The sequence below is a fragment of the Phyllostomus discolor genome, chromosome 1 (genome assembly GCF_004126475.2).
Source record: "Phyllostomus discolor isolate MPI-MPIP mPhyDis1 chromosome 1, mPhyDis1.pri.v3, whole genome shotgun sequence".
Lineage (NCBI taxonomy): Eukaryota > Metazoa > Chordata > Mammalia > Chiroptera > Phyllostomidae > Phyllostomus > Phyllostomus discolor.
Genome location: NC_040903.2, coordinates 123,737,488 through 123,754,562, shown reverse-complemented (window position 1 = coordinate 123,754,562; position 17,075 = coordinate 123,737,488). Strand labels below are relative to the sequence as shown.

Below are 17,075 nucleotides of genomic sequence, written 5' to 3'. Positions count from 1 at the left end.
ATCCTAATCAGAACATTAATGTTAACAGCAAACAAATCAAAGTATGGGTAAATTTTTATTGAGCCTTTTACCTACAAGATGAGGTAAAAGGAAAATGAGTTCTCCTTAACCAGTATTTTACACAAGCTGTAGTAAAATATTTTAAACTTAAGGGATTTATAATGGATTACATTTCTTAAAAGTTTGGGGAGAAAGTAAATGAGTTCTAATACAACTCCTTGAATTTTCCAGTTGACTCTACCCTTACAATAGTAACCAACTGTAATTAATTACGTAAGTTTCTTCAAGGCCATTGCTGACATCTTTAGATCTGAAGCATTGTTTTTCAATCAATATCCACTAATTCCACTTCAAAAATGAGTTTTGCATTTGGTGGAATCCTGTTGAAGTTGTCAAGGTAAATTTGATAAAAGTTGCTTCTCTCCTCACTTCCAACAACTTTAGTCTAAATTAAAATTATTTAGACTGAATATTGGCCGATGAACTCGAAAAATATGGGCATTGTGGCTCAGAGGTGAATACATAGTGGTTCCAAACAGAGGTATCTTTGCATATGGAGATTATAGGCTTGACTATGCTAAGTTTAGCTTGTACTAGGATCTTCCTTAAGTGGATGTTTAACTACTACTCCCAAAATTAGCCACCAATTTAATGAAGACTGTTATGTTAGTATTCAAAAAAAGATACCAATATAGCTGGTATATATTAAATCAAAGTTCCTATCAGGTGGTACTTGATATTTGCTGTGAATTTTAAGATGCTGACTTACAGGCGAGTGTGACTTTTATCTGATTGATCTTAAGATGCTTCACAGGAGAGAGGGAGTTGCAGCTGGCCATCTTATTTTGATAGGGTTAAAAGAGATACATTCCCAGTACTTTTGAATTGTAAGAGTAGAGAGTATTTACAAAAAAATTTTTTTAAACTTACTCTAACTGGTTCAACTAATCCAATGGGAATGGAACCAACAATAGAAAAGACTACTCTGCCACACAGCTCTTGGATTTTTCTGCTTAAAAAAAAAAAAAAAAGTTCATGAGCCTGGCCTATCAGAAAAAAAGTTATTAGTACTAATCACAAATATTTATAGTATGTTGGACCCTGATCACCTTCATTTCACAACTGGTAATTCCCAATTGGTAATCCCATTTTTAATTTCCTAAAGTATACTATAACAAAAATTACCATGAGCCATATCTGTATCCCATGGTTAATTTGCTGTAGTTGTCTGTATTGGGCATCTCTTAACTCCTTCAAGTAAACCCATCAAATATTAATAAGTGCCTTCCAAAGAGGAAAACTTAAACCTCACAGTTTAAGTCTTGAAAATTAAGAGCAATGAATGACAGGGCAGATTCCAGCTCAAGCTTGAATCACAGAAAATATTAACTATTGTCTATATTGGAGGTGCTGACACAAAAGCATCTAAATATCAGGAATACTGATTTGAACAGGATTCTTGACACTGAGGTTAACCTAAACATCTTTTATATCTTTAGGTGATCTTTCGTTTTGGTTTTTTTTTCCTTTCTTTAATTACAAAGTAAAAAGGATACTTGGCAATCAGGCTGTCCTTTCTTTCCATAAGCCCATTCTGGTTCAATCTCCAGTCGAGCCTTTTCTCCTTTACTCATAGTCAAGAGTGCTTCATCCCACTATAAGCAACAATATCAAGTCAGAATTAATGATTCTCAAAAATACATGCAAAACCAGAAGACAGCAAGAGTCTATACAAAAAAAAAAATGTTGCTGGATTCATTATGTCCTAGGGTAATATCCTTGGGTGAGTCCTCAAATCACTGTCCTTTATTTCAATGAGAAAAGGATATCTCAAAACAGTAATTTTTCAGTGTAACACCTCAATGACATAATATGAAAGAGAGTATTTGTGTAAACTGTAATGTGGAAACATTATGGAAACTAGTTTAATTGGCATTATCATAAAACTTTTTGCTCCACTTTTATATCATGGGGAAAACTTCTGAATTTATTTTATAGGGAAAAACTAACAAGTACTCACTGTAAAACTATCTTAGTTGAGTCATGTTGGTGCTAAAACAAACTATATGCTACTATATGCTAGAGCATTAAAAAATCTGGAGAAGATAAAACTACTCAAAGAAATGATGGAGGTTTCTGGGCTGCCCCTACATTTTGTCCAAGCTTGGATCTTAAAGCCATTGACCAAAAATAGGTAAAACACAATGAAAGGATATAGAATATGTGACTAATACATACTCTCTTGGAATTTAAGTCACAAAGTTCAAAGGATAATTTTGGGACATACTGGAAATTAGGAATATGGTTAACTAAAAGAAATACACCTGTAAGCAAATTTAGTTATAATAGAAAAATAGTTCAACTTGACAAGTATTTGCCATCAACTTAGTGTAATCAGGTAGCAGTAAGGTTAATTTCAAATTAAACCTTAAGGTTCAAATTGTATTTTGGGCTCTGGAAATTACAAACCATATTTTAGGTCTTAGTACAAAAGAATAACATACCAAGGATTCTCGTAACTAACATTTAAAAATGTGTTTCAGTTATTAATGTTGATGTCCTAAGTGAAGACAATTCAAACAAACAGTAAGTGGGCCATAACATAATAATAAACCGATTCATTGAAGCTGATAGCTAGCTCTAATATTTTACCTCTTGTACACTGTAATGGTCTGGTATATCGGAAGCCTAACTTCCCTTTTTCACCTAAAGTTTCCTTCTGTATCTCTCATAGGTAAAGGCTGTTGAAAGGTTTTCTGGTATTTGGCCTAGGTAGTGAGAGTGAGGGCTACAGAACACTCTTGCTTTTATTAGTACTTTGGTGGAACAGGTATCTTACTTTTCTTGATCATGTTGTTAAGTGGTACAACCAGCCGAGTAACACCTTACAAGAATCTCTTTTTTTTTTTTTTAAGGTAGAGGAATACTGATTGGTTGCCTCCCATAAGTGCCCTGACCAGGGATCAAACCCGCAACCTTTTATTGTACAGGCTGAAGTTCCAACCAACTGAACCACCTGGCCAAGGCACATCTTACAAGAACGTTAAAAGATAAACTTAAAAAGCCAAGCATTCTAAGAACTACTTTAAGAAGCAGAAAAAGTAACAAAGGGGTTAGGCTAGAGGGAAATATTTGAGTGCTATTTTACTATGGTTAAACTGAGTTTAATATAGTCTTTGAACTACACTGTGAGTGGTTCAAAATACGTATTCTATAGATGGGGAAACGCGAGACCCAGAAGATCTTACTAACTTGTGCCAGAACAGTTAGTGATGATGATGAGCCAATTTGTCAGACTCCAAAGGCTGTTCCAGGATATCCCCAATCTTAAGTCTTTTGGCACCATGCCAACAAGGATCAGTGCCAGAATCTATCTAACGATACAGTACTACTTTTTTACTTACACCTCTGATAACTTTGCCTATTCCAACCTTAAAGCTTAAAGGCTTGGCGTTTTTCTTCTTCTTGAACCTGTAAAACAGATTTTCCTTATAATTAATGATGAAGTTCCAATGAAAAAACAGATTTAAGTCTTTTCACTTGATTTCAGAAGTATCATACTATGCATTTGAAAAAATTCAGAAAGTTAGGTAATTAAGAACATTCTGAATGCAAAAAAGGGTCTAAAAGGGAAAGGGTAAGGACCTATATTTACACCAACCACTAAAATAGTATGTGTCCTGCCTTTTACATTAACAAACTAAAGTCTTTACTTTGGGGAGCATTATTAACCAAGTTTAGACTAATTTTTTTGCCCTTTTAAAAAGATTTTCGCCCTGGCTGGCGTTAGCTCAGTGGAATTGAGCATGGGCTGCAAGCCGAGGTGTTGCGGGTTTGGTTCCCAGTCGGGGCACATGCCTGGGTTGCAGGCCATGACCCCCAGCAACCGCACATTGATGTCTCTCTCCCTCTCTCTCTCTTTCTGCCTCCCTTCCCTCTCTAAAAATAAATAAATAAATAAAATCTTAAAAAAAAAAAAAAGATTTTATTATTTTTAGAGAGAGGGGAAGGGAAGGAGAACAGACAGGGAAGAGAAACATCAATGCAATCAATGTATGGTTGCCTCTTGCACGCCCCTACTGGGGATATGGCCCACAACCCAGGCATGTGCCCCTGACTAGGAATTGAACTGGCAACCCTTTGGTTCACAGCCTATGCTCAATCCACTGAGCTACACCAGCCAGGGCTATTTTTTGCTCTTCAATGGCCAAGAGGTCTTTTACTTATACAGCCAATAAGCAGTGAAGTGAAGACCTCCTCCAAGGTAAATCACAGATGCAATAGACTTCTGGAAAAAAGTGATAGCTGAGAAAAAGGTACTGTGAACCATTTCATCTACAAATACAGGGTTCTGGCCAAAGTGACGCCTGCTTGAGTGTGTTGGTAGGGTGCTAATATGGGTGTAATAATTTATAGTTTTAATTTGAATATTTCACCTACAATATCATGGTATGCTTGAGTATAATACTGTTATATTACAGAATTACATGTTTATGATTTTTATAATAAAAAAGGGGTGTATTTGTGCTGGACCTTGTGTTTTGTAATGCCTTGAATCCAGAGAGAAATAATTAACATTTAGACTTACTTGTTTGATATTAGTATCAAAAACAGTCCCGTCCTGTAGTGTTCCTGTATACCAGCAGTGAACAACATCTCCCTTTTTGGGGAAGTTAGTTTTGTCCCCCTTTTTAAGAACAGATTTTGTATATTTTGGTGGACCCTAAAGAGAGAGAAAACAGAGTTCTAACTCATGTCCTCCTTTTAGAAGGACAACAAGGGAATACTTAATACAGCCATGTGATCTAAGTCTGGTCATGGAGTTTCACAGATGCAGTAATATTTTGCCTTTAGCTCATGCCAAGTTAAAAAAGGTCATTATCTCATTTCAAGTCTGTAGTGAGAATACTAGTAACTAATATATATATATTTATGAGCAGAAATGGCTTTATTGGAAGGAAATGGGGGCTTAGGTGACAGATTGGGGCTGGAGGAGCAGGAAGCATCACAGATGCATTTTTAATTGTATTTTTTTCCATTATAATTTATCCCCCTTACACTATCTGCCACCTCTATCCATCCCTTCCTCCCATGATCACACTATTGTTCATGTCTATGAGTCCTTTTTCTTTTTGCTCCATCCTGCCATTCCCCCTCTGCAGAGCTGTCAGCCTTGCTCTTTGAGTAATGATGTTTATAATTTAATTTACAAAAACTTCTACCTTCTTTGAAAATGTCCTTTTGCAAGATTCTGTTAATTATTCAACAAACTATAAAATGAAATCAATTATTTCCCAAGGTTCAAATATTTACTATTTTATTCCTAAAAAATCATAAGGCATTAAATAAAGCATTGTGAAATTTTCTCAAAGATGTGAATGGTTTTTAGCACCAATAATTGACATTACCAAATATTTTTATTATACCTAATGAGAATAAATACAGTAATGATGCATTTGTTCTTCAACTTGAAGTTCACACAATAAATGGAATGATCTATAGACAGCACCATAACAGGCATATTTCCTAGAACAAAGCAGGATAATATATAGACATTTAATAGTGTAAAACATTTAATATTGGGAAAGAAAGTAAGAGATATTAAGCACCTATGTTTACCAGTCACTTAAATAACATTCCACTGAATCCTAACGATCCTCCTCTGAAGAAGGTGTCACTTGCATTTTTGCAGATGAGGAAGACACTTAGGTTCAGGGAATTTATGCAACAGAGCTAATGAGTAGTAGAGAATGAATACGGACTTGGATTTGTCTGAATCCAAAGGCCCTATTCTTTTGACTAGACACCATACCAAAACAGCTTAAGAAACAGTGACAATGATAATTAACCTCTACTGATCTTACCAGTTAATATCTATTGAACACCGTTATGTGTCAGGCACTATTCCAAATACCTTACATAAACTAACTTCTTTGTGATCACTTTATTTTTCCCCCTTTTAAAAATATTTAGTTTTTTTAATTACAGTTACATTCAGTATATCAGTTTCAGGTGCAGACCAAAGTATATAGACAACCACTCATTTACAAAATGATCTCCCTGATATTTCAAGTACCCACCTGGCACCACACATAGTTACTACAGTATCATTGACTATATTTCCTATGCTGTATTTTACATCCCTGTGAGTAGTTTGTAATCAATTGATTTTTAATTTTCACTTCTGCTTGAGGCAGGTACTGTTATTCCTATTTCATGGATAAGGAAAAAAGGACAAAATGGTTAAGTAATTTGCAAAGTCACTCCTAGGTGGCTGAACAGAATTGGAAACCAGTCAGCTTGGGCATACAGCCCATGCTCTTTACCCTTTTACTACAAGTCATTTTCTTATGTCAATTCATTTAATTTAACAGCAGTCTGACAGTCTTTCCCATATCTTTTATATAAAAAGTAAGGGCCTGGATAGGGTAACGAGCCCTGTCCACTCTAGAGTAAGAATTAGCACTATGAAGTACAGCTAGGCTGCCACCCCAGATCAAAAGTAAATCACATCTATAGCTTGAATACAATGTACATTATAAAAGTAGACATTAACTTCCCACTCCCACTGCAACACACTCACTGCAAGCTTGTGTTATGGTACTATAAATGGTCAGGTATCTAGTGGTAGCAGTGTGATGGTGCAATTCTTTTGGAATTGCAGTTTGGAAGATGTTCAAAGTGTTACAGATATGCTCAAGAAGTAATATGAAACTTAGGAAAAAATAATTTATGTAACTACCCAGTACACTGTTATAATGGCAAAATAACCACACATTTTATAGTAATATAGTATTGTTTTTAATAATATGGGAAAATTCTTACATTATATGAAAAAGCAACAAAGTTCTAACTACAGTAAAATTGTAACTTTAAAAATATATGCATATATATTAAAGAACATTCTGAATGTTAAATATGTTCATTTCTAGGTGTTAAGTTATTCTATCATTCTGTTTTGTATTTAAAAATAGCATGTTATTTTTGTATCAGAAAAAACAAATGGTTTAAAAATATATAGTAATGTGACAAAAATCTAGTAACGTTATGGTCCCAAACTTGAAAATAATTTTAAATTAAAAATTTAGAAGCTACAAAATAAGAATGACTACATATATTTGAGAATATCTTCAATAAATTACATATAATTATGTGAATACATAATTAGCATGAACAATAGAATGAACAATAACCACATTTAAATACTGTCATTCCATTTTTCCCTATTTGTTGTCTCAGGTAGCATGGCATATTGTATTATCTACATTAAAGGAGGTCCTTGAATAACAACTGAAACACACATTAAATTGGTGGTTTTGGTTCATTCTTAATGGTGAACGTGCCAGTCTGCCCACTGGTAGCCTCCATTTCAGTGTTTCACAAAGTGTCCTTTATGGATCATTCATTCCTTGGCATTAACATCGTTAGAAGAAAAGGAGTCTAATGTAATTACGTTTGGAAAACACAGATCCTTAATTGCAAGGATCTGGTTGGTTCATAGTAAGAAGTCACATCAGTTCCAAGGCTGGCCTTCCTGGAGAGTTATATGCTTGAACCCACCTTTTAGGTAACTTCCTGGCTTTGCAGCAATTTCTTAGTCCAAAGTGATGGAAAGAATTATATTCCCAAGATTGGGTCTGACCTAGGTACTTCTAGACCCAGAGATAAAGAGACATTGAGAATAATCATTCAATTGCAATGAAATGGATTACATCATAGCCAATGAAAATGAGACTACAGTACATAATTGTTATTAATTCAAGAAATATTTGAGCATGTTCTCTGTGTTAGATACTAGAGATATGTGGGTGAGTTAGCAGACTTGGTCTTGGCCCTCCTATCAGAAAATGTAGATGGACGTGTATAATTACATGTTATGTAGAGGAAGCACAGGATGCTATGATAGGAATGACACAGTGACAACCCAGTAGAGGCTAGAGGCGGTAGAAGTTACTTTGAAAGAATATTTGAACTGTATCCTGAAAGAAAAGAGGTTATTCAGGTGATGAGGGAAGGTTTACAACAGAGAATAGCATTTCCAGGGCAAGAAAATAGTATGGAAGGAATGAAGAGAATGGAATGAGATGAGGCTGGAAGACCAGAGCAAGAAAATAGTATAGTCTGCAAGGAAGGAATGAAGAGAATGGTATGAGATGAGGCTGGAAGACAAGTAGTATATGTTAAGAATCTGGGATTTCATCCTCAAGTCACTGAGCAGCCAATAAGAGTTTCCAAGATACCCTGACTGGGTGCCTGGGTTAGTTGGAGTGTCGTCCTATACACCAAAAGATTGCAGGTTTGATTCCCAGTCAGGGTACATACCTAGTATGCCTAGTTGAGGGACTGATCCCCCATCAGGGTTTGTAAAGGAAGCAATAGATCTATGGTTTCCCCTGCCTTCCTCTAAAATCTAATAAACATTCTCTGGTGAGGATTTTTTTTAAAAAAACCTAAGAAAGAAGTTAATAGAATTTTGGATTTGCATTTTAAACAGATCACTGTATCCAGTGTGAGGAACCAGATAGGGAATCAACAGTGGAAGTGAGGAAAAGGCAGTAGTCAGGTCTACACTGGGGTGCTAAAAGTGAGGATAACAAAAAATGCATGGTTTGAGATACATATATACAGAATCAACAGAATTTGGTGATTAAATGTGAAGGAGTTCTAAAGGATGAATCTTGCAGTTTTCTGCTTGAATACTTTCACAGTCATTTCCAACTGTTGAGTGTGAGTTCCTCCCCCAACTTTTACAGGGGTGGGCAAAAGTAGCTTTACAATTTTGAGTACACAAAACAAAGTTTATTCTTGTGTTATTATTTTATTAGAGCTGTAAACCTACTTTTGCCCACCCTTGTACTTTCTCTCTTGTCCAGTATTCATTCATACTTAACAAACTTTCCTCAACAATTTCTAATAATTTGTGACAAGGAATTGAGTGAAGGATACTGTAAAGGTTGCCAAGTAGCACTGAAATTAGAAAACATGCTTGGCTGATATTAAGCATAACTTTATACCAACCCCATTACACCTATCATGATTATTTTTCTTCATAGTGCCTGCTCTGCACTTCCAAGGCATGAACAGAGGGAGCAGATAGCAGGAATCAGCAAAGTATTGGCCAAGAGGCTATGGAATCCAGGTGTTAGGAAGACAATGAAAGCACATAATTGGGCTCAGGCTGGCCAGTTAAATGAAATAAAAGGATATAGTTTAGGACCCTCACAAGATCTCTCTAGGATGTCTCCAGCCTTTATAGCCTTTTACTTTTATTTGTAACTCTCTTTTTCTTAACTTCTTGATGATATGCATACTATCTGCTGCCTCATACCACCCTTATTTTCTAATGTTCTGAAAGGTAGACTGTATTGCTTTTGCAACCCTTTTAGTAATTATTAAACCTCTATTTACCTTACTAGCTGCTCAATATTTGCCTAGTATAACATTTATCAAATAATATAGTTGTGGTAAACCTCAAAATTGCTTTTTGTGTGTGCATACCTATAAACATTAATACGTACTTTTCAATCAATAGGAAGAGATCATGCAAATTAACTAGCTTTAGTCATAAAACATTTATACTTCTTTCCACTAATACCCAAATGTTACCTCTTATCAATAGGTTGTATCTCTTTACAACTACTACTATTATTAGATTATTATCACTGATACTAAGGCTGCTGGGAATGAGTGAGCTTAGTTGAGATATTATCAGAAGTGTCAAGATTGTAATCAGCTAAGCTCTATGGAGGCAGTTCTAAGAGCTGTCCTTAACTGTACAAAGGCTGTTCATTTGCAGAAATGATTTTATCTGGTTCTTCAAACATTTGGGAAAGATGAGAAGATGAACCCACACCCTGCAGCCAGGCCTGGACTATTCCTATTGCCAAGGACACCATGCACATTTGAAAAAGCTAAAAATAATCAAAATGAAGTTTCTTTCACTCAGTCCAACTTGGCTATAGAAGCAGGACCTTAAAATAGCTTTGACAGCTCATAAATTCTGACAACACACAGAGGCAATATAAAATACAAAGCTAGAGTTATCTCCCAAAAGGCTTCATAATGGTAAAGCACTGGTTCTTAGGCTTCCCTAACCCCCTTTAGGCCTTTTTTTCTGATTCCGTTACACCTAAGGGAGATATATTCCAATTAGCATTTAGCTCACTGTTAAGTGACCACACTCACCTACCTATCACTATGAGAATCAGCGCTATAAATCACATACTTTTCTCATATTCTCATGAGAGCCAAATAAGAAAATACTATATACAAACCTCATCCAGAGTCTCTTCAGACTTGGTTTCCTTGGGTTTATCTTCATTAAGCTTCACATTTTTCACTTGCTCGGACACTTTACTTATACTTTCAGTACCCTTGAAACGCTGTAAGGGAAATATTTTAATGTTTTTCATATTGAGGCTAAAAGCTAGGAGAGACCTATAGATAAATTTAGCCTTTCAAATACATGGACATTTATCTGCATCAATAGGAACTTCATAAGAACAAAGGAAGCATCTTATGTTAAGCATTTTAATCACCAAATTATAACCATCTCACAATATAAATTCTGAAACAAACCTGAATATGAATACTGTTCAAATAACTCTTTAATAAAGATTCTTTTTTGTGGAAGGTGGTCATTTCATAGAGAACACATACTGGAGAATTTCTTAAAATTTATCTAAAGGCTCAGCATAAGTGTAACAAAGACTTCAAGCTCATTAATGAAGTGGAACTGCCCTAACTCATGTGGCTCAGTTGGTTGGGCATTGTCCTGCAAGGTGAAAGGTCACCAGTTTGATTCCAGGTCAAGGAATATACCCAGGTTGTGGGTTCAGTCCCCGGATGGGGCATGTACAAGAGTCAGTCAATGTTTATAGCATTAATGTTTCTCTCCCTCTCCCTCCCTTCCCCTCTAAAAAAAATAAGAAATGGAACTTACTTCAAATTTATAATTATTCAGTACCCTTAAGAATTTGTTGTCTTAAACTAACTAGAGAATTATTTTAAAAATCTGGTCCCTTTCAAAATATCAAAACATCCTGCTAAACTGCATACAAGCCTCAATAGATTTGACTGCCAGCATTTATGGTTACAGTTATGAACAACTGCAGGTGTAAAAACTTGCAACATATTCTGCAAATAAGTGCATTCAAACTTATTTTTGGGAATATCCAAAATGTGATATTCTGGCAATAATATATAACAATACTCACCTTACTTTCAAAAGGTGGTTATAGGCTGTAACCAAATGGTCCTTGTTAGCTGTCTTGGCCACATTTTTAATATTTCCTAATAACTTATGTTCTGCAAGAAACTACCAAGAAAAAAGCTGGTTAGTCGAAACAGTTTCTCATATGAGGGTATAAAATTACAAAATGATCTTTTATGTAATTGTTTTCAATAACACTATCAATGACAGAAAAAAATGAAATACTTTTATATCCTACTTCATAACAACAACAAAAAAAAGGTTTAAGGCCCTGGATGGTGTGGGTCAGTGGATTGAGTGCCAGCCTGGGAACCAAAGGGTCGCTGGTTCAATTCCCAGTCAGGGCACATGCCTGCGTTGTGGGCCAGGTCCCCACTAGGAAACACACGAGAGGCAGCCACACATTGATGTTTCTCTCATTCCCTCCCTCCTCCTCTAAAAATAAATAAAGTTTTTAAAAAGGTTTAAAGAAGACTGAAAAACCCCATTGGGTACATACAAGAATTGTGAGAGTGGAACTGTAATATTTATTTTGTAGGGGTCACACTGGTGTGTACTAACTCTTTTTCCATCATGGAACTCACAGAAAAACACATTTATACAGCAAGCACACTTTGGTAACTGGGTGAAGCTGCTCCTGGCATAATGGGAGCCTCCAGCAATATTGGGCACAGCTATCTTGAAATATCTGTAACCCATTCCTGGTAGACTGAGAAGCACTGTTACAGAATGCTGGATATACAGTGGTTAAGTTTATGGGCTGTGGAGTTACCTGTATTTTTCAGACCATAAGACACACCTATGTTCTAGAGGAAAATAGGGAAAAACATTTTGAAGCAAAAAATGTGGTAAAGTATTTAATGACATAACATATTTCACCAACGTGTAAATATAAACAGAACTCAACAGCAGCATTAACAACCATTATTTCTCCCAAATTGAGGCGGGGGGTCTTATAGTCCGAACAATATGGTAGTTTAGACCATCTGGGTTAAAAATCCTAGCTGATTTCAGACAAGGGACTAAATTTTCCTCCAGACTCAGTTTCTTTCTCATAGCGGAAGATTAGTAACAGCATGTGCATCAGAAAGTGGTTATAAGGATAATGCACAACAGAATTACCTTTCTCTCAAACATAAGACTAAGTTGGCAGATAGAAACCAAAATACTATTGGAATATCAATTCATCAAAATAACTTCAAGCCAAAATCATGTAACAGGGATTTTAATAATTTTATTATACTTCTTTTTTTGCCTATGGTCCTTGCTTGATCCCTCATTTTCTTACTTTCTCAGTTATCTTATTTAACCTTTTGATAAAACAATTAGAAATTTTAACACTATTGTATTTCTTCTCTCCTTTTTCTCTACCACTTCTAAATGATAAAGGCTGATACCAAAAGGCTATTTTGATTTAAAAGAATAAGCTACTTTAGCCCTCTTGTGATTTCTTTAGCACGATTCCAGATAAATATCCAAAATATAAACATCGCCTTGACATCTTAAGAGCAATAAACTGGTGATTGCCAAATATATTAGGTTTAAGTATGTGAATGAACACTGGAGAATATGCACTTAAAAATGTAAAAATAAGTCCTGGCTGGCGTAGCTCAGTGGATTGAGCGCGGGCTGGGAACCAAAGTGTCCCAGGTTCGATTCCCAGCCAGGGTACATTCCTGGGTTGCAGGCCATAACCCCCAGCAACCGCACATTGATGTTTCTCTCTCTCTCTCTCTCTCCCCCTCCCTTCCCTCCCTAAAAATAAATAAATAAAGTCTAAAAAAAAAAATGTAAAAATATTTTGGGCCCTGGCTGGTGTGGCTCAGTGGATTGAGTGCTGGCCTGCGAACCAAAGGGTAGCTGGTTGATTCCCAGACAAGGCACATGCCTGGATTGTGGGGCAGGTCCCCAGTTGGGGGCGTGCGAGAGGCAACCAATCTGTCTCTGGCACATCGACATTTCTCTCCCTCTTTTTCCTTTCCTTCCCCTCTCTCTAAAAATAAATAAAATCTTAAAAGTGGTGACTTAAAAAAAAGTATTTTGATACTCTACCTTTCTTGAAATTGGTCAGTTTTACATTAGATTCCACATTGGGATGATTTGTTTCATAAGAATTCGATGGAGTATTGACATGTTAATAAATGACTACTCTAATGTTTAATTAAAGTATGAATTGGCTTAAAACAATTCCACTAAAATGGTATCCCAGAAGCATGGTCTTTCCAGTTCCATCCTTGTCTTCCCATACACTGAGCATAGTTCTTGCTATAGATATGTAATTGTTTGCTGATGTCGACATGCTTATTCAGGAGCGTGGAGATGGAAGTTGGAGAATAATTGTATCTCCCCTTCAAGACCCCTCAAAGTGAAAAACTACAATCTTCTTAAAGGAACCCAGAAACATTATTTCTAAATGCTAGTTTAGAACCTAAACTAAACCGTAGAGAACAAGATGCAGACTGCTGCTTCTATTTCTGGTAGTGGGCGATGCCTCGGGCATAACAAATTGTACAATCGTTCAACAACTTAAGAGGTATGAATGATCTTAATTTCAGAAGGAAAAACATCTCACAAAAATAACGTGACAACAGACGGATAGTTAAGATGGAGACTGCTGAAAAATACAGGGCGTACTATAAAGAATGCCTAATATATTTCTTGGTTTATAATAATGAGAGACAGCTGTACATGAATTGCTCATGTAACTCCCCAATATAAAAGTGAAAAAGGTCATTTAAAGGGTTCATATTTTTAAAACGTTAAAATCGAAATCTATGGATTTAAACAAATCACACGCATTTGTGTTCAGTATTAGAATTGATGAGAAAGGCAGGGCGTGCACACATCTCTCCCACAGAAATCATATCCTTTCCCATTTCCCTAACAGCCCGCACCCCAGTCCTCACCCGCTCCACCCCTACCCCCTGCAACACCCCCCAACCCTTCGCCTCAGCTGCCAGTATCTCCAGGGTTCCTTTATTTCATGGCCTCCATCCTCATTCAAGGATCCCAATGTGTTTCTAATTCTGCGAGCGCAAGCAGTAAAGCTGCTCCACTCGCCCAAGTAGGGCCAGCCCGAGGGGCGGGAGCGTGGCTCCGAGCGCACGCGAGGCCTCTCCGGCCTTCCAGGCCACCGGCAGCGGGACAACGAGGGCGGGGGATCCGAGGAATACAGAATGTACGGACAGCTACGGGGGGATGAGGCGTCCCTTGGCCGCACCAGCCCGGCCGCCCCGCCGCCTCTGGTACCGAATCTGAACCGTGGTCCTGTAGAAACTTGATAATGTCCTTCTTGGGTAGCTGCTCGCTACGCAGCTGCTCCACGGTCCAGGCCCGCTGTGGAACGGCTGCCGCCATCTTCCCCCGCTGGCGCTGCTTTACTGAGCCAGCCCGCCTCGGTTTAGCATCGCCCCGCCCCCGGGGCGTGGGTGGCCCCAGCGCGGAGCTGAAGGGGGCGGGGTCATAGCGCTACCCCTCGGGATTGGGGCCTGTCCTTTGAGTGACGGGGAGGCTGTGCTTTGAGGGCTTCTTTGTTAAGGCTGAGTGAAAACTTAATGTTGGCCCTTGCCTGATTGGCCCTAGACTGACTGCAAGCTGTCATCACCTCTTAATTGGAACCCTTGTAATTGTAGTTATATTTACCACTGATTACACACATTTGTTTTTTACCTATGGCTGTTATGCCTTTAAAGTCTATAACCTGTATAAACAAAACAAGAGTTCAGTCATCTAATCTCATTTTATCTAGTTGTAGCCTAATATTCACCTCCTAAATTGACTCAGTCCTTGTCCATTGGAACAACCCATATCCAACCATCTCCCTTCTGAGACTAACACAAATGAAACTAAAATACAACCTGTCCCCTTCCCCCTAAAAATATAAACACAAGAGAAACACTTTGTCTAAAAGCAAATTTAGAACTTGACCAAATAAAACAACTTGGTAATGAGGGTGATGTTATTAATGTTCAAAACACCTCATAATATGTGTGTACTTTCCCTCAAAATACAAGAAAACAGATTTACAGAGATTAAGGCCTTGATTTGGAGTGGAACAGTCTGATATAGAAAGCTATTGCTAGAGCACTCTCACTCTGGGGAGCTGCCCTTGCCTTTTCTTTTCCCCTGCTCTGTCCATCTGGGGGCATTATCTTTACCTTTCTCTCTCCTGAGCTCCAAGGGCCCCTTCCTTTGCCTCTCTACTTTTTTCCTGAGCCCAATTTCTTCTACAGCTCACTTCTTCCCTCTGTGACTTTCTAAATAACTTTCGTTTTGTATTTTGAGTCTTGGTTCTGAATTCTTTCTTAGCCAGAACTCAAGTATGAGGTTGCTGAATAGAGTCCATCTGACTTACCAAATAGGAGGCCTGAGATTGAGCAGGTCTTCTTAGGACCACCTGGTAGCATGTGGGTTCTTGGCTTCATAAAGGAAAGATTTCACAACATGAGTCCAGATGACTATGAGGATGTATTTGTTGAAACTGGGGTCAGTGAGACAAAGGGCCTAGTGTAGAAGAAGCCACGATAGAGACTTAGGCTGGGCTTCCTTAACTCACTGGGAAGTCAGAGAAAAATGAGGTGCCACTGCCCATTTCTCCCCTGGTTGCAAGTCTCATGGGATCCTTTAGAGTTTAGGAAATAGGATCCTGTGGAGGATGAAGAGAAGGAAGAAGAGAGAAAAGGAATTGGAATGCGAGCGAGAGAGAGAGAGAGAGAGAGAGAGAGAGAGAGAGAGGGAGAGAGGGAGGGAGAGGACGCGCTCACTAGGTCCTTTGTCTTTAGGCTTTTATGTCTCTCTTGTGGGTGGGGATCTTAAGGAGGTCTCAAGGGAGGATTTCAGCAGAGTATTTATTAGTTTTCCAGGTGTGCTCTTTTAGAGTTATGGTCTCCACTGATTGGTCTATGACAGGGCAGGGGTCTTTAGTCATTGCAGCTGGTCCTGGCATTGCCCACCTGGTTTTTCTGCTTTTCTGGGCCTGGAGCTGATATACAACTGAATTCTAGACGTTACCTCTACGGAGATGACCTTCTGTATGTGGCTATAAACTGCTTAGCTATTTTGTTCACTTATCTGTCTCAGTTTCCCTACTCTACTTGCCAAGGAATGTCTAGCCTCTTACCATCCTGACTCAATTCTACCTGTCTAACATGCTGGTGCTGTTTTTACAGCCTCCAGCAAAGGGAGCATGTAATCTAGTTAACATGTACTTTGCTTTGTCCCACCTTCATGTAATCTTTCTTGTGTTCCCTCCTTGACTCCAAATATGTAAAAAGAAACCACAAAACTGTCATTTTCTGCAGAATTTGAGATCTTGCTTTCTGGCATGTCATCCGTTTGGCTCACATAACTTAAATTCTCATTTAAAAAAAAATTAAAAGAAAGCTATTGCTAGAGTAGACATACTGAACCATCCATAACAGACCATCATGAATTCCATTTTAAAATGATCCTTTTTATAAGGAGAACAAAGTGTAGGTAAGGAGTTTGAAATTCAGGGGAAAGTTAATTGGATTGAAAATAAACTGCAGCATTCTCAGTGTGGTCGGTGGTCTTTAGCTGGGTCCTGGGAGGTGGTCGTCTCACTCGAATACAGTGTCTCAGATGCTATCTTGATGGCTTGCAGTCCTCCTGAGGCACAAAGGTGGAACTGTTTACGGTCTCCTGCAGTCAGGGTGGGTCATAACTTCAGTTCCTGGAACAACAGCTTTTACATGCATTGATTTCTAACCTTATTAGCTATTAATTAAAGTAAAAATTTCCAACTTTCGAGCCCCTCATCAATACCACACCAATGTAAAGGACGACCAGAATGCCTTTTTCTTTAGAGTATTTCAATGAATATCAGGACCAAACCGTTTAGTTC

General features: G+C 37.7%; 1 protein-coding gene across 1 annotated transcript; it reads right to left on the bottom strand.

The window, feature by feature from the left end:
* Positions 1–36: 36 nt before the first annotated feature.
* Positions 37–14,616, bottom strand: FKBP3 (FKBP prolyl isomerase 3). The gene is made up of 7 exons (XM_028508223.2): positions 14,462–14,616; positions 11,222–11,317; positions 10,275–10,382; positions 4,577–4,723; positions 3,405–3,464; positions 1,561–1,655; positions 37–383 (listed from the first exon to the last, which is right to left on the bottom strand). Exons 1-7 carry the CDS (start codon positions 14,567–14,569, stop codon positions 326–328), a joined length of 672 nt encoding a protein of 223 aa, XP_028364024.1. The 5' UTR covers positions 14,570–14,616; the 3' UTR covers positions 37–325.
* Between the last annotated feature and the right edge of the window lie 2,459 nt (positions 14,617–17,075).